At 45.8% G+C, this 18728-nt stretch overlaps 1 protein-coding gene across 1 annotated transcript in view; it reads right to left on the bottom strand.

The window, feature by feature from the left end:
- The window catches only part of RERE (arginine-glutamic acid dipeptide repeats), a 284124-nt gene that overhangs the window by 56627 nt on the left and 208769 nt on the right, over nucleotides 1–18728 (bottom strand). The window contains exon 11 of the mRNA XM_066637389.1: nucleotides 10069–10149. Within this exon, the coding sequence (XP_066493486.1) occupies nucleotides 10069–10149 (81 nt within the window). The remainder of the gene's footprint in view (nucleotides 1–10068; nucleotides 10150–18728) is intronic.

Genomic DNA, 18728 nt, shown 5'->3' with positions numbered 1-18728 from the left:
CCAGTTCTGTGAACCCACTAGTGAAGTCAAAGACAGGTGTAACAGACATGCAGCCTTGTAAGCATTGCAACACTCTTCCCATCCTAGAAGATGACGACTTGGGATAGACTTTGGTTGTATCTAAAATGGGAACTATCAAAGTAGTCATGACTTCTTTGAAGGAAACTTGGGGACTGAAGTTCTCTGGAGGTCCTGATAATTTTCTGTTTGTGATTCAAACACACTTTGCGAAATTACTCTTCAAGGATGGGAAGTATATGAAAACTATTTTAAATTTGTTCTTTCACTGCAGAACAACTGGACCCACATCTATTTCATCACCAACAAAGGTTTTGTGAGAATTCCATGAGAAGACTCCTGGCCTGACATTCCCAGAGTGACAGGGGAAGGTTTTCTTGGTTTTCCCAGAGGATCCTGGTGGCAGTTCTTGTGGAAACACAAACCAAATATATATATATTTATTCAGCCATTTTAATACTGTATCTTTATCTATGTTTAACTGTCCTTGTTACTCGAGCCCTTGTTCAATTTCCTTTGGCGTGCCTGCTTCAGTTCCTGCTTCAGAGAGTCTATTACTTTCTTCTTTTCTACCTTTCTATTTGCATATTTAGTCATCGTGACATCTTTTTTAAGGGGTAGAAGCAAAACTGAAAGACTTTGGACATTCAGCATAGTCTCAACATACAAGGAAGGGTATATCTCTAGAACAGTGGTTTCCAAACCATGGAATGCAACCTGATTTTTGGTGGGGTGTCAAACGGTGACAGAAAGATCAGATAACTAATTGCCACAAGCTCTGAGACTGCTCAAAAATCAGATACTGTAGCTGATAATTACCCTGCAAATAGCTCAGGTCCTGCAGTTTGGAAGCATATTTAAATATAGGGAGATAAATGTTTGAGGGTCTTTTTGTTATCATTACTTACTTACTTACTTACAAATAAATAAATAAATACATACATACATACATACATACGTACATACATACAATTATTTCTTTCTAGATCTCCTTTTTTAAAAGTCTGGTAAACCTAGGTAGGTCCCAATAAAGTGTCATTTTAAAAAAATAGGTCCTGGTCCTAAAAAGTTTGGGAACCGTTGCTCTAGAGCAGGGGTGTCCAACCTTTTTGGCATGAAGGCCACATCATCTCTCTGACACTGTGTTGGGGGCCGGGGGGGGGAAGAATTTACATTGAATATATTAGAGATGGAACTTATATGAATGAATGAAGGTCTTGCAATAGCTCAAGGCCTATGAAAGGCCTTGCACAAAGCAGGGCCGGCCTTTCCTTTGCTGCCATTGCTGCATCACAGATGTGACACAGTAAGCAGAGGAGGGAGCCCTCATCCCATAGCTCACGTGAAAGGTTGAACAGTTGGTTGTCAGGCTGAGAGCAGTTGCATCAAGGCAGTGCAGGCTCCAGCAAGTCTCCAGAGGGCCAGAAGCTCACTGGAGACTGGGGGCTCCCCGTGAGCTGGATTGGGAGTCCTCAATGGCTGCAAGTGGCCCCAGGGCCGGGGTTTGGACATCCCTGCTCTAGAGGACTGGAGAGAGAAAAAACCTAGGCAGCAAATAAGTTACTCAGGATATGTTACTCCATGAAATCTTTAAACTGGGGAGTCATACCCAGAATGGACAAGCAACACAGCATGATTAAATAAGTCAACTGCAAGGCATGTCTTCAGTCAGGCCCTCTTGCTTATCTTGAAGACAAACATTTGAATTGGAATTTAAAACCAAGTCACAATAAGATGGAAGGAGAAAGAAAAAAACACTCCGCCCCATAATAGATAAGGATCTTCATCTACTTAACAGCTTCCAACACATTGCCACATGTCATATCCTCCCACTGATTGGTTCACCCTTGATCATTTAGTTGTGACCAAAATGCTAACTAAGCCTGAATTTGTTAACTAGCACCAGCATTCCTGGAAAAGTTATCCAGAGGTGTACAACAAGGAGTAGCCTTGTACCACTTCAAAAGGGAGAGGGTCATATATTTGTCCAATAGACTGCATGCAATCCATTACAAGCTAGTATGTGTATTGGCAACCTTCAGTCTCGAAAGACTATGGTATTGCGCTCTGAATGGTGGTTCTGGAACAGCGTCTAGTGTGGCTGAAAAGGCCGATTCGGGAGTCACAATCCCTTCCACACCGGGAGCAAGTGCAGTCTGTCCCTGGTCTGTCTCCCTGGCTATGGGCCTTCCTTCTTTGCCTCTTAGCCTCAGACTGTTGGCCAAGTGTCTCTTCAAACTGGGAAAGGCCATGCTGCACAGCCTGCCTCCAAGCGGGCCGCTCAGAACCCAGGGTTTCCCACTTGTTGAGGTCCACTCCTAAGGCCTTCAGATCCCTCTTGCAGATGTCCTTGTATCGCAGCTGTGGTCTACCTGTAGGGCGCTTTCCTTGCACGAGTTCTCCATAGAGGAGATCCTTTGGGATCCGGCCATCATCCATTCTCACGACATGACCAAGCCAACGCAGGCGTCTCTGTTTCAGCAGTGAATACATGCTAGGGATTCCAGCACGTTCCAGGACTGTGTTGTAGGTAAGAGTGGGTGTGTGCATTGTGTCTGCATGTGTAAAAGAGTTGCTTAAGAAAGCTAAAATAACTCTCCCTGACATGCTATCTTTTCATGTGCAGGCCAAATGCTTCCCTGCAGTAAAAGTTAACATGCAGAACTTCCCCATGTAGTCTGCATTGATTCAGATCTGGAAGGTCTGTACAACTTTTAAAATATCTACTATAATTTACTCTCTCAAGCACATCATAATCTCTCTGCTCACCCCCCTGAGAACAGTATGCCTGTAAGAGGCTTTGCTGTGTTTATATGCCATAAAAACCAAAATTGAAGGTGCTCCTGAGGAATAATCAGGAGGGAGGGTCTGAAAGACTGGGCAGGAGGATGAGACCAGTTTCCACCCTCCCGAAACCACATCTTTGCATTCCCAAAATCTGCTGATGAGAGTGGACTGAACCCCACTGTAATCTTTCAGCCGTGACTTTAAGAAAAAGTTAGGCCATTATCTGCCTTAATCAACTGAAGACCAAACTGATTTAAGAAAACGCTCCTACTGTAATATCATGAGTATGGACGTACTGGCAGCAATGAGGACGGCTGGAATGAAAAGCAGCAGTGGCTGTTTACGTTGGCAGCAGTTTCCAAGCCTAATGGAAAATTTCAGCTTTGGCTGCATCAGGAATACGGGGGGGGGGGGGTGAAGAGAGAGAGCGCGCGCGCAAGCGCAAGATATTAAGGAGAAAAGGCATGGTGTTTGAACAAGAGCAAACAACAAAAAATGCTTACATGGCAACCTAAGAAATGATGTGCCAAGGCCAGACGCTATATTAATATGTCTCATCATTAGGGAAACAAGCCATCCACACAGAACTGGCTTCCTGTGGGAAAGGAGGGCAAGAGAGTAATGTCCATACCACGTACATACAATTAAGACTCCGCTCCCAGCAAAAAAAACCAAACAGACCTGCGTTATGGGAGCTACAGTTAAATGGGGGGGAAGAGGGCTGAGACACAGGGAAGCCTCCACTTGCACTAAGGGAATACAACACACTGCCTAACCAATTAATATATTCCATTCCTTAAAAAAAAATTGTTGTCTGAACAGAGGGTGGGCAGGTAGGCATGATTAACACCAGCTTGCCTGCAAAGTGTGGCTCCCATGGAGATTGCTGGGGCTGTTTCGTTGGGCTCTGTAATTACAGGTGAAGCATGGGGACCAGCAAAATATACATCCTGCTGGGTTCTGGGCACTGAAGAGCAGTGACCTTTCCTGAAGAGGAGCCTTTGCAGAATTGCAACACCACAAAGTCAGTCATGTGGCAGGTGGGGGGAGGAAGAGGAGTAGTTCTTTTGGATAAGAACTGCTTAAGAAAGAAACTGTGGATTACGTAACACTAGATTAAGCATTAACAGGCCTATAACATGGCTATTTATCTGGGATCCCAATCTAAAATAAGTCATTTGACACTGAAAGCACAAGACTGCAACCTGCCTCAATAGTATCGGTCTGGGGCAAGCAGAGAACCCAGCATCAGAGCTTTAGGTTTGAGGCATGTTAATCAATGGAATTCTCTCTCCTATTCCAACAACTCCACACACCTAGATGTCTCACCACAATTTGCCCTCTTCCCTCAGAGCAGATTTAGATGTCTGGAGGAAAACGTTCCATAGTGTACCCTTCCTGCACAGCTGAATCCTCTCTCAGGTCAAAACCTCCTGGTCTAGTTATCTCCCGGACATGCTAAGCTTTCCATATTTTTGGGCCAGGGGTGGTATCAGAGATACCCACCCATCTCATGGCTGGGTGGGTCACTGGTTGGGGTCTCATACTCAAAATAGGGCCCATACGGCCTGGTTGATCCCTGAATCCTCAGAACTTGTATCAGCACCTAATGTGACACCATGGGCCCCATGGGGCACCCAGTACAGAGCTTGACCTGTGCTCCCAGCAACACGGCACCTACACTGGCTGAGATCAACAGCCTATAATCAAACAAACAACCCTCTACTGGGATCCAGATGTGGCTCAGTCTCAGTGAAGACTGTACAGTCAAGACTGTACCAGGCACGACTCTGAATACAAGCCTTGGTTCTCAATATGCTTTTTTGACAACAATGTAATATGGAGCAGTGTTCTTCCCAGCGACCGATCCAGTTGTGAGACTCCCTTTTGGTACTCTCTAGAGCAGTATTTTCAACCTTTGTCATCTCATGGCACACTGACAAGGCGCTAAAATTATCAATGCACACCATCAGTTTTTTTGACAGTTGACAAGGCACACCATGCTGCTGGTGGGGGACTCACATCCCATTGGCCCTACTAATAAATGACTTTCTCCAAAACTCCCATGGCACACCTGCAGACCATTTGAGGCACACCAGTGTGCTGTGTTGGAAATCGCTGCTCTAGAGTCTGAGCTCTTTCCAAGAAGCGTTAGAAAAATGGCAGACTCATTTGCATCAACTTACAGAGTCCAGATGTGGAATATCAATACACATTTCAGTCCATAGTTACTATGATACAATCAGTTCTTAACTGCAACACTTCCCAAGCACTAGCATCTGAAAAGGCCAGAGAATAAAATTGATAATTCCAAGACAATATGTAACTGCATGGTTTAACAATGAAGACGAGGGCTATCTCTAGTATAATCAATGCACTCTGAGAAAAAACGATCTCCCTAAACCCAAGATTAGGAACCCGAAACCTAGCAACTCAAAAAAAGGGAGAAAGGGTAAATGAACATCAAATTGAAAAGATGAACCACCTACAGCAAGGATGTTTACAAAGCCAGCAAATTGCTCACCTGTAGCCAGTAAAAATCACTTTTAGGAGAATAGAAATCTAACTTTCTGCAACCCAAAAAGAGAGGTGATTATTTTTTCATTCAACTACCAGCATAAAGCTAACTTTACAGAACTTCATTAAGATTACATTACACAGGTTGGAGTCAGCCAGAAGGCTAGCAACTTTGTGGTCTTATTTGCAAAGCAAATGTGTGGCATTATTTATCACACAGTAATTTAAACACAATTGAAGTACAGGATCTCCCTCGGAAGAACATCACAAGACAAACAATTCCTGATCAACTCAGTCTCCCTAAACTTGGCAGCTTTCCTTCAACAAATCCAGCCTTCTGATTTCAAGAGGGGACAGGTCCAAATGAGAGCGAACTTCCACTCAATCAGCTTAGAAAAGCTCAAATGGAGTGTAACAACTATTTATAAAAAATCCCACCAGGACTTACTACTTAGTAAAAAATTATGTAAAATAGGCCAGGTGAGTGCAGACCATTCCCCCATATGATCAATAAAGTGCCTTCTCTCCCTCCTAACTCTCCTTTTACCTAATGCTGGACTTCTGTTTAGAGCAGATATTTCCACAATTAAAAGAACTTGGCAAATAAAAGCATTGGCTAAAAATAGCAGAAGACGCAACAAGATGTTTCAGGTTGAATTGGGAGCTCTGCTGAGAAAGAAATATAGCAAATACTGTACAGTACACATTTTCAGAAGTCTCCCCACCCCTGGTTAATTATTATTATTTTTTTTTTGTAAACGAAGTCAAGCTTTTTACTAGCCACTCACCTATGACAAGTGAGAATCTCTTCCAGGAGATCAGGCTGGAAGGCATTATGAAAGCTGCCCCCATTTGCTCTTTTAAGTCACAGGTAGTTAACATGTACAGTAGCAGGCTATTAGACAATAATGAGAGCCTCCAACTTTCATAGTTTGCAAGATGCAACAGAACTTCAAAATAGAAGGAATTTACACTTACATAGACATTTAAAAACATCCTGACACAACAAACCAAACTCAATGGGAAACTAAATGACAGCAGCAATCCTAACATAACATGCAAAAACATGCACTGAAGTCAATGGGCCTTACTCCATGTAGGATTAGGGTTCTAGTATGGGTGACTCCACACATGACTTCTTTGTGCTAGGACAGTTTTGGTGCAGGAAAAAGTTATGTAAATATGAAAGGCTGTTACCTAATGAATTAAGGGCACAATCTAGAGGGCGCCCTTGGCTGGTCCCTTGCAAATCCCTTGCGCCAGCCGAAGAGTGTTGCGAAAGTGCCATAAAGCACTTTCATGCCACCTTCTGAGGAGGGAGGCTGGCGCAGAGGTGTGTGCTGGGCTCCAGATGCTGGCCCAGCCCCACTGGGCCAGGAGATCAGGTAAGCCAGTGCCAGCAGAGTTAGGCCAGCGCAGGAGCCTGGGGGTGTGTGTGGGGAGGGCAGGGAGGAAGCATTTTGGGGCGAGAAGGCAGGCAGCGGGGCCAGGATTCAGCACTTGTGCCAGATCCTAACCCTGGTCCCCGCAGCTTTGGGCCGCTCGGATCTGCACTACCTCTTTAGGTGGCGCAGATCTGAGTAACCCCATTGGGGCGACTGAAGTGCAACGAGGGGTAAGGGGAAGTGATTCCCCTTGTCCTGGGATGAGCCACTTTCTGCCCCAACCCTGCTCTGGATGGGGGGCAGGCCAGCTGGCCTGCCTGCTCCAGGCAGGTTAGGATTGTGCTGAAAAGCACATTAAAACAGTAGTTCAGAAAAAAGTACATTTTCATTAATGACACACATGCAGGTCAGCAATCCCTCCTGTGTGAGAAAAGGATGGTGCCCTCCACCTGAAGTTTTTGGAACCCAGTGTCTGAACAGATAATAAGGTTTTCAAAAGTCTGTTGGTGAATGCATTGTAACCATCTTTCTGACTGATCAACTGATCTCCAACTAAGTAGCCTTACTCAAATTCATTGGTGAATGTCCATTTTGTTGCTACTGTGAGAAGCCTTAGCATGTGTTTTTAATCCCCCCCCCCTCAAAAAAATATGGAAAAACCAGCACCACGCTTGGATCAGGAACTCTGCGTGTCAGATATTGAATCCTTACTTCCTGCATCTAGGGGACTGCTGATGGGAAGAGGAAACTGCTAGCAGTTCAACAAGAAACTGAATGCCACAGAGAATCCTTGAATGCTCCCAGAGACTAAATCCTTTGTCACTAGCCATATTCTAACCCAAGACATAATACTGATATAAAGTCTCAAACCTATTGCACCCCCTATGTATGAGCAATATGGATAGAAGTATCATGTGATGTGGTTAGAGAGCTGGACTAGGACTGGGGGTGTCCTGGTTCAGATCAAAATCATCATGAGGGGGTTGCTTGGGCCTGTCACTTGTTCTCTCCAACTAACCTGCTTTTCAAGGATCTTATGAGAATAGGAGAGATAAGGACCTTCATGGATGCCACTCTAAACCTCTTGAAAAGACAGCCTATTAATGTAAAACATACTAAAAATTGATGCCCAACACAAGCTTGCTCCTGTTACCCCCTCCCCCCAAAATGACACAGTTCAGATACTTCAATGTGGTCTTTCAATTCACCACAGGAAATCCAGGGCTGAGCATCATTCCAGGCTGCAGTGAGCTCTCTCTCTCTCTCTGTAGTGAGAGTGAGTGTGTGTCAGTGTGTGTGAGAGAGAATTAAAGTTTCTAACTGCACTAAGCAAAACAGTTGAGAGGCGTTTTGGTGGAAGGTGTGAGCAAGACTGAGGCAAGTTCATATAGCTTCAAAGGGGATGTCTTCTTTTCCTCAAAGGACTCCCTCCTCCAAAAGGCCCAAAAAGAAGAAAAACAGCACAGAGTAGCTGCATCATCTCTCACCCTGCCCTTCCCCTCGCCTTTTGTCTCTGCCTAATTGAGGAGACAAGATTAAGCAAGAGGAAGACCTGTGGGCAAGAGCAGGAAGCAGAGATTAAACAATTCGTTGCCGGTCAAAGGTTACTCACAGATCAGTTACTATTAGAGGCAAAAGAGGCCTACATGCAATGGAGACCTTTACAGCTTATCAAACTGGGCCAGCAATAACTCATCTTGTCTGCTCAAAAAGTTTAGGCCTCGCACAATAAAAATGCGAGGTTTGAATGGCAGTGCCAGAGTTCATATTTCACCAAGCTTGCAACTTACAGAACACTTTTATTTTAAAAAAGCACAGGAGGGGAAGGGGAAGAACATACAAGGTATGCGACTTAGCAAGTTCAAAGTCCCACAAGTCTGGAAACGGTGGTTGGGCAAACTATGTTTTCTTTTCCATAATCCAAACTGGACTTTGCAAAAAGGAAAAAAAATAAAATACACATGCACCTTTGGCAAACGGGAAAATATGGCTGATGTCTGAGGCACTCCATTCGAAGCAGAGTGGAAATTTGCCAAACCAAAATGATCTCATTAGTTTCAAAAGCACAAGTTAAGCAAAAGGCAAACCTACCCATAATATATTTTCTAAAGGTTATTTGGGGGCAGGACAGAAAAGCACAAAAAACCAATGTTATCCTATTAGCAGGAACTGTGCCACTCTCTATTTTTAAAAAAATATATGCAATTTTCAGTTCTATAAAGCTACTCCCTCTGCACATCACCTTTGTCTAAAAAGACAGTCATTAAAATGCCAAGTTTGACTTCAAGTTTGACTTCTCACGAGCTTGTCCTTTAAAACTGTTTGTCTAGAGGGGGCAAAAAAAAGCACCTACGAAAAGCTCTGCAGGAAGCATTTTACTCCATCTGACCATCAGATCCATGTGATGTTTCGATTAATCCTTCAAAATGACAGATCCTTGTGCCATAAATCCAGTAGCTCAACAGTCGCATTTCACACCACGGAGGAAAACCTCAAAGTCCCAAGTTATTCAATTAAAACTGTGACTCATGGTCACAATGACTTTCTTCCTTCCTTGGCCAAGCAAGCTGACATTTTTATACTAAAAAGATCCTGCAACTTCAAAATACTCAGTGGAACAGATCACCATAGAAAATCATCACCTTTGCCTGCTATTTCCTCAGCTCATAAGCAAGTGGGAAACCAGCTTCCTAAAGCTACCCCTTTCCAAGCAGCTAAGCAACACCTGCAGCAGTGAAACCAAAGCTTCTAGAGAATGACAACGATTAAACCTAAACTGAACTTAATCTCTCAGGGCTCCTGAAAACCCTCCTCACTTGCAAAAGTCACACATTTCCCTATTATCAGCACCTGCAAGTTTTTTTAGCAAAATCTGTCAGTTTCATGTCGCTCTAGGACATAATGATCCTAATCAGCTGAGAAAACACAAAACCCATCATCTGCCACCCACTGAAGCAACACAACTTGGGGGGGGGGGAGAAGAGATAATCCACATTCATTCCTCATGATGCAGCTAGAATTTGTTTCTTATTTGGCCTTCAGATAAGTGTCCCGCCCTGGGCTCTTGTTTTGGCAACAAAACCAAAATTAGCACAACAGTATCAATAACTTCATCCACCTCCAATACCAAAAATATAAGCTCCCAAAGAAAGCTGCTTTTAAAAAAATGCTTTGAGATCTACAGCTCTGAAACGCCAATTTCAGTGTTGCCTTAGATGAAGAACTGCCCAAGCAGCTGAGCTGGAAGCCCAACACAGGGTTAAAAGGCAACCGCTTCCTAAGATCAAATGGAGGAATGCAGAGTGGCACTTTAAAAAAACAACAGCAGCAAGTTACATAAAGTCCACCATGGATTACTTACAGTCTCCTTATTGGGAAGCAACTCTTTTCGGATCCTGAAGAAGTTCTTTCCATACTGTCTGAGCCCCTTAATGAAGCGTTTCTGCATTAAAAATAAAAACAGAATGTCAGCAGGGGAGAAAAAATTCACTGTCACCAGCACAGCAGTTAAAGTGCCCAGTTTAGGAACCAAGGAGAAACAAATAAACACACAGGCCAGCCCCACAGAAAATGCCAATTTCCAGGTTTTTGGCATTGAGTCCAGCCCAATCTTTGAAGGTTTAAACAACAACAACATTTGTGCCTTTTAGCACAAGATGACAGCCGATGTTGGTTTTGTTGGGGGGCTTTTAAGAAAGCCAGTGACAGGCTGGGCCTCCTTGAAAATAAATACGGAAAAAACTTCCATCAAGATCTATTTCCAGTTACAGTGGGGGGGGGGGCGGCAAAGAAGGAAGAAAGAAAATAAGGGCTCTCTCTTCTCTTTGGGGCATTTGGGAAAATGAAAAGGGTCCCACACTCCTTCCACCTTCAAGGGTCCAGGGTGGTCTTCAGGCTTGAAATACAGCAGCTGAAGGCATCCAAGTAAAACTCTTCCAGGGAAAAACGCGTTGCTCTTTCCCCCCCTTACAAAAATGCAAAGGAGGGGGGGAGAAGGAAAAAAAAAAAAGCCAAAGTCCTTGCTTGGGGTCAGGATCGGGGCCACCGGAGACTTGGGTTCTCTTGGGCGAAGGGTCCACTTTGGAGAGGAGTTCAGAAACCGAGACCAGCAGGCGTTCGGCCCCCCCAGACCCCCCCACACAGGCTGCCCCCCAACCAGCCCCCAGCAGTGGGATGGGGAGCACGGCAGGGAGTTGTGCAAAGTGGCGGGGGGCTTCCCCGGGCTTGCAAGGGGGGAGGGGCGGGGGCAGGAGAGACCCCCTGCGGGGAGGGTAGAGCCCAGACCCGCGCCCTGCCTGCCTGGGTCCTGGGAGGACGGAGGGAGCCCGGCAGCGGAGGCGGCTCGTCACCCAGGAGGCTCTGACACTACAAAGGGGGAAGGAAGGAAGCGAGCGAGCGCCGCGGCTTCGCATGTGATCCGAGCTGGGCTGAGCGGAGCGCAGGGGAGGGAGAGGCAGAGCAGGACCGAGCTCCGCTGGCGCGCCGCAAAAGGCGGCCTGGATCGCCGGGACGGACTCCCGGCACGGAGCGAGGGCGCCCGGGCAGCCACGTCCCCAGCCCGTAGGGGCCCTGGCCGGGCCGCGGGAGGGCAAGCCCCGGCTGGCTGGAAAGCGCTGGGACGTGGGTGGGGAGGAAGGTGAGGCAGAGCCTCCCCACCGGAGTCCGTCGAAAAGCGCCGCCACCGAGGCACCCAAGCACCCACAAACCACGCGCAACCCACCCAGCACATCCCCACAGCAGAGAGGCTCTGCCTCCCCACCCACCGCAGGTCTCCACTACAGAGTGGCTCTGCCCACCTGTCTCCCCAAGCACCGAAGGTCCCTGCAGCAGGGAGACTCTACCTCCCCTGCCTCCCCACCCAGCCACCCACTGCACATCCCTTCAGTGGGGAGGCTCTGCCTCACCTGCCTCCACATCCACTGCATGTTGCTGAAGTGGGGAGGCTCTGCCTCACCTGCCTCCCCACCCACCCACTGCATATCCCTGATTAATAGTCCATCTTTCCCTGCTGCAGGGAAAAAGCCAAGACAGTGAACAATGCCACCAGCATAGTCAATACTGCTGAAAAGGTGGGCTGCGAGGGAGGCTTCTCTACAGCCTATATAAGAACAGCCCCACTGGATCAGGCCAAAGGCCCATCTACTCCAGCTTCCTGTATCTCACAGCGGCCCACCAAATGCCCCGGGGAGCACACCAGATAACAAGAGACCTGCAAGGCTTCCTGGGAATTGTAGTTAAGAACATAAGAAGAGCCCCACTGGATCAGGCCATAGGCCCATCTAGTCCAGCTTCCTGTATCTCACAGCGGCCCACCAAATGCCCCAGGGAGCATACCTGATAACAAGAGACCTGCAAGGCTTCCTGGGAATTGTAGTTAAGAACATAAGAACAGCCCCACTGGATCAGGCCATAGGCCCATCTAGTCCAGCTTCCTGTATCTCACAGCGGCCCACCAAATGCCCCAGGGAGCGCACCAGATAACAAGAAGACCTGCAAGGCCTCCTGGGAATTGTAGTTAAGAACATAAGAACAGCCCCACTGGATCAGGCCATAGGCCCATCTAGTCCAGCTTCCTGTATCTCACAGCGGCCCACCAAATGCCCCAGGGAGCACACCAGATAACAGGAGACCTGCATCCTGGTGCCCTCCCTTGCATCTGGCATTCTGACATGGCCCATTTCTAAAAATCAGGAGGTTGCACATACACATCATGGCTTGTAACCCATAATGGATTTTTCCTCCAGAAACTTGTCCAAGCCTGTTTCTATCTGGCCTTTCTATCAACAGGCAGCTCAGACAACAACAGAAAAGATAGCAACACGATGCTACAACATCACCACAATTGCAATCCCAATGACAGGGGTGTTTTGGCTTTTGGTTACAGCACAGTAACAGCCCAGTTCTAACCAGGCTGCTGTCCCCGTGCAGCGGGGTGCACAAAAATTTTTCAGGCCCACTCAGATCTGCACCAATTCAATCATTGGTGCAGAACAAGAGTAGTGTAGAGCTTTGAGGCATGAGAGGGGGGAATAGGATTCTGTGGCAACCTCGGCTGCCTCCCCCTGCCCCCCCGTTCCCTCCTCCCAGGGGCCTGAACCCAGGGGCCTGAACTGCCCCTCCTGCCTGTCCTCCCCTGTCCAGTTTCACCCCCTCCCCAGCTCCCCCCTGCCCCAGAACGCTTCCCTGAAACTTGGTGGGGAATTTACCACTGCTGGATCCTGGCAGTCATCCGACTAGCGTGGAGGTCCTGTGTCCACTAGTTCTGGCCTCCCAACCACTGTGATGTGCCTTACAGCACATTTGTGACAGCCAGGCAGCATGTGGGAGACCAGTGCTGGCCTGGGACAGGGCACAAAAAGGAGGGTCAAGGCTACGCCCCACTGAACACAGTGGGATTAAACTAGGGATGGAGCTGAAGATCAGTGGCAGAGAAGCCCCAGGCTACATCCCTGGTGGTATTTCCAGGTCAGGCTGGAAATGACCCCTGCCTGAAACCATGGACAGCAGCTACCAAACAAGTGCCGACTCTGCTGAGCTAGACAGACCATAGATCTGATGGTAGCTGCCTATTTTCATGTACACACGTACTTGCTTCCAAATAAACAATGCACCGGATTGTAAGGAAGGAGAGAGAAGGACAGTGCCCTGCCACACAGGGTTGTGGTAAAGAAAATAATTCACACTACTTCTGACTACTTTATCATGTTTTACAAATGGGCAATATTTTAATTAGTGCTTTAAAAAAAAAATCCAGAAACAGATTACCTTGATATGACAGCTTTAACTTGAGGACCTCTGTAAGGAAATCAGATATGAGAACAATCTCTCTTGCTTTCTCCTTGTGTGAGGGGGATATGGCCATCAGCAGGGCAGTTTCACCTAGATGTGAACCACAGCACCCCTCAGTTTATAAACAGGATTTAATAAAAACCCAGGAGTGGTTTATATGGGGTAGTGGAAATTGCTGCCACCTTCTCAGATGAGCACTGGGTAAAAAATCCTCCTGATTCTGAAGCTGAGCATCTGATTAAAAAATATTTCACAAATCTGTGCAACTACATCTGGAAAATATGCAGAGTATTAGCAATTTCTGCAGGGTACAGTTCTGTGTCACTAGCAAGCTTGCAGATGCTGCTTTCAGCAATGAAAGCAAGGCTAACACAAAAGCCTTACCTAATCTATGTTTCACACTAGGGCAGTGGTTCCCAAACCTTTTAGCAGCAAGATCCACCTTAAAAAAACTTTCACTTTACCAGCTGCTCAAGCCTCTGTGGCTATAATAATGACTGGGCAGCAGTGCTCCCCCCAAGTAGCAGGTTGTTTAACTCTTGATACACATAGTGTAATCTGCCTGGTTTGTTTCGCAACCTACCAAAAATTGGGTCGTGACCCACTGGTGGACCATGGACACACAGTTTGGGAACTGCTGCACTAGGGGATAACAGGGCAGCAACTGTTCCCAACCTGGGGTATGAGATTAGGGAAAGACTAAGACCCCAATCCTGTGCATGTCTACTCAAAAGTAGGTCTCATTATAGTCAATGGGGCTTATTCTCAAGTAAGTGTGGATAGGATTGAGCCCAGGTTTGTTTATTTCTATGCAGCAAACTCAATCAATTTACATTATACTGAACCTTCACATTTTAGGATCTTATGGCTAGAAGTGTTTCAGGAGCTAGGATCAGCACACTCAACACTGCAAAGCCACTTGCTAGTCCAAACTGGTAGAACAGAGGATTCAGCATAGCCCAAACACTGTACTGCTGCCCACTTTTTTACAGACTTGCTTCCTGCTCACCTTGGTCCTCACTAAAGTGCAAAGTCAGCACAGCAAGAAGCTACCATGTGACCAGGTGTCCATGCTCACCATTATATGCAGTGATTTTGGGAACGTGAGTTCTGCAAGGTGGCCTTGGAATCTCTAATGGAGAATTCCTGGGTCCCTCCCCATAATACTTTTCCCAGCATTCTTTGAGGGAGGTCAATATGTCCAGTGTTTCTTCATTTGATAAGGACAACAGGCTCAGGCAGGCAACCCATCAACCTTTCGAAGCAAAACCCATTTTCATTCTTGCTTTAAGCTTTTCAACTCTGAAGTCTTAAGAGCACAACTGAATGTCTTAAGAGCTTCCAATAATCCATACAGACTCAATCCAATAAAAGGCACCATCATATTTGTGCACTTACTGTTATGGGTCCTCAAAATATACTAAATACTCAGAACCAATGTCAAGGAACCTGCTAAAATAAGCTTAACCCTTAACCCTCAAAGGAGACCTATTACTATTTATCTGTAACAAAGGAAGTCTTTCAATATGCTGAATAATTCTCAATTTGGTGGGAGGGGCACAAACTTAAACCAGTCTTGGCAAGACATAGAAACAATTTGAATTTTACTATGAGTGGGAGAAGATGAAGAGTTCTGGTTAAGAAAGATTTTCTTCTTGCGGGGGACAGGATGACGATGACCAAAAGTCTAAGTGAGCAGAGATGCTGGAACAAGAGTATCAAAACACAGAACTCTAACAAGCTATGGAATTTGCTCAGTGGGGGCTGCTGGTTTCTGTTGTTTGCTGGACTTGCGGGGGCTGGTTGACGGTCCATCTCTCTCACTCCTGCACAGACAGACACCAAGCCTGTTCCCTGCTTTAAAGCAGCCTCGTGGCTTTCCCCTTCCTCTTGCCCCCTCTCTCCCTGACTTTTCTGTGGTCTGCCCAGCTGGTGAAGTTGCCTCTGCTCAGTTACCCCTGCCTTTAAGCTTGGGGACCTCTTTGTGGTTGCCTCTCTTTTTCTGCCCCCTCCCCCATTTAATCTAGCAATTTCCCAGGTTCTCAACACTGAGTTATCTTCCAGTGAAGGAACCAGATCCTTCCTCTGTTGTGTATTTTCCTGTGGTTTGCATCGTCATTTGTTAAATGCATCATGACATGCTATTTACCTTGGCCTACAGAGTTGGGAATTGTGGTTGCTTTCCCTCCCCACAAAAGAATTTCACAAACAAATCAGTGCGGAAAGCTTCACTGCTCTATTTACTCATTTTTTTTTTAAGGCGAGGGAACCTTCTTTCAACGGATCCTACACAGCCTCCTTCAGAGAAGCTTAGCCATATCAGTCTGACTGTCAAGGAACTCCTGTTGTGGAATGTAAGAGTGGATGTGGGAATGGTGGTCAGTTTTGCATTGTTTTAAACACCAGACTCCCCATGATCAGCTGATCTTCACACACAGGACAGCATACTCAGAATCTCTTCCCAAATAAATCACAACTAACTGTGTTAATATAAACATACCGGCTGCCTTCTACACACTCTGCCCATTGGTCTAAGTACCTCCATATCATCAGCAGTGCTACTCCAGTGTCTTAATTAAGACATCTTTCCCAGCTCTGCCTGGAGATGCTGCCAGGGACTGAACATGAGACCTCTGGCATCGCCATGCTATGCCCCTTGCCTGATGATTCCTTCTTGCCTTGTGAACTCAGGCACCTTGCTGGAGATACTTAGTCCACCGTCCTTCACCAGCTTTGTGCCAGTCAGCAGCTGGTCCACCGAAAACTGGGTCATAATTCATAATTTTCCTGGAACCCACTGCTTCCAGGGTGTGCGCTCAGTTCACACAAGGCACTGGTTAGACCAGCAGGTCCTTGCTATTGCCTTGTGTGAATAAACAATACAAGCACACAAACACCTGGGACTCACATGCATTTATGTGTTACAGGGTCTGCTGTCTCTCAGGAAAGCCTGCCTGCTACTACCCATCATCCCTTGATAAAGAACCCTTAATAAGCTTCCAAGGTCCTGTTGAACAGTTTAGTGATTCTCAAACTTTTAGCACTAGGACCCACTTTTTAGAATGAGAATCTGTCAGGACCCACCAGAAGTGATGTTGTGGCTGGAAGTGACATCATCAAGCAAGAAAATTTTTAACAATCTGAGGCTGCAATGCTACCCATGCTTACCCAGGAGTAGGTCCCATTTACTACCATTGTTAAAAGCAAATTCATAGTAGCCTGTTCAAAGTACAGATCTTTCCCCATTGACATTTCCCCAAATGCAGTCACATACCATGATAGCATCAAGTCTAAGATATTAAAAATAAAATACACATTGAAATGAATGGGGACCCACCTGAAATTGGCTCATGACCCACCGAGTGGGTCCTGACCTACAGTTTGAGAAATGCTGGTTTAGACAACCAGTGCTATGAAGACCATATTCTGCCTCTGTTCCCAAATCTCCTCTAAATGCTTACTGTAGAATATTTCTAAAGTCTTGGTGCCCTCAAAGGTACGTTCTACAATTAAAAAAAAAAATTCATGATTTTAAAATTAAGATTTTTTTAACTGGGTTGCCTTTGTGAACCTGTCAGTTTGGGCATGTCCAGTGGGATTTAAAAAAATTATTCATTGAACAGAAGTAACCCCCTCATGTCATATCCCAGTGTGTGTATGTGTCTTGTCAGTTCCTAGTTAGTACAATTCTATACATCAGAATCCTCAGAATAAGTCCCACTATGTTCAGTGGGGTTTACTATCAGGAAATATGTATAGTATTGCTGTTTAAATGGCCTGGGGGGGGTCGCAATGTGAGAGACATAAGGCCGTACTCTTCAGCATGCAGAAATAGAGCTGCAGTTTTTTTCATTCCAGTTAGCCAACTACAAGTGTGCTCAGAGGTATCTTAATTTTTCTCAGTTTTCTCCCCAAGTGCATTGACCTTTGAGTACCTTCAATGCCACCTGAGAAGGGGGGTACAGAAGGACATCTCTCCAACTGTTAATTCAGTTATCCAAGACTGAAACTGCAGGTCAACTTGCACTAGCTTTCCAGGTTCAAGATTTACTAATGCTCCAAGTTCTTTCCAAAATCCACCAGTGCTGTGGCAGAGACCAAACTATACAGACAAGACAGAAGAACTGAAAAACCGATCACAATGCAAGCTAGCTACCCTGCAATCCTTACTGCAGTAGGAGCCCATTTAAACACCACCAATTTAACTAATGACTACAATCAATGGAACAACACACATAATGACAGAATTGGAATGGAGATATCCCTGCAGACTCTGTAGGTTTATCCAAAACACTTGATGTAATTGTAAGAGCTGTGCTTAATCACTGCGTACAATCATATTTTTTTGAAAAGGGTTGCCAGCCGGGCGTCAGAAGACTGATAAATTTTCAGCATTTGCACAGCACTTGATTTTGATAGTTAGAATAATAATTTCAGGAACTGGATTCCAAAACTCACAGCTACATTTTAAGAAGTACGACTCTAAAGAGTTATAAGTCAGTTAAAGTGTCTGCTTTATAATTTCCCTTTCTGCACTCTCTGAAGCTTTTTCTCTTTGCACATTTTTTGTCTCTTCTTATTAAATGTTTGCAGCAAATGCAATCTCTGAATTACTTTTACGTTCTACTCAAGGGACAACTGAAATCCCTACAGAGAAATGTAAAAGCACAAGCCTATTCCCACCGCCACAATATGTTAAACTGCAGGTAGGCAATATGTAGCCCACGGATTCTCCCCACTCACCCATGAATTGAATAAAGTGCACCCAGTGGAGGTGCAGCAAAGTCTCATCTGTTCCACAGGGAAGCCGTGCAAAGGGGCAGACTTCCAGAACCAATGCCACGGTTGCCACAGGTCTTTTCTGAAATCCACATGTGCCCACCTTTCAACAATAATCTTACTGATATCAACCCTGGTCCCCCTCAACCCCCTATTATTCCAGGTAATGAATCACAGCATGTCAAGAATTACCTGCCACAGCTCTGAGTCAAGCACTTGCTTTGCACATAGAAGGTCCCAAGTTCCACCCCTGGCAGCATCTCCCAGTAGGGCTGGGAATGACCCCCATCTGAATCCTGGGAAGATGCTGCCAGTCAGTGCAGGCGGTGCTCAACTAGATGGACCAATGATCTGATTCAATAAGATGACTTCCTAAGTTTAACCCCTGCTAATTGGGTAAAAGGCACTGTTTCAAGTGGGTGCTCCTTTTTTTAGCAGGGGGAGAGTAACTGG

This window comes from Tiliqua scincoides, chromosome 9, assembly GCF_035046505.1.
Source record: "Tiliqua scincoides isolate rTilSci1 chromosome 9, rTilSci1.hap2, whole genome shotgun sequence".
In the NCBI taxonomy this organism is placed as follows: Eukaryota; Metazoa; Chordata; class Lepidosauria; order Squamata; family Scincidae; genus Tiliqua; species Tiliqua scincoides.
This window is presented reverse-complemented; position numbering and strand designations above follow the sequence as displayed.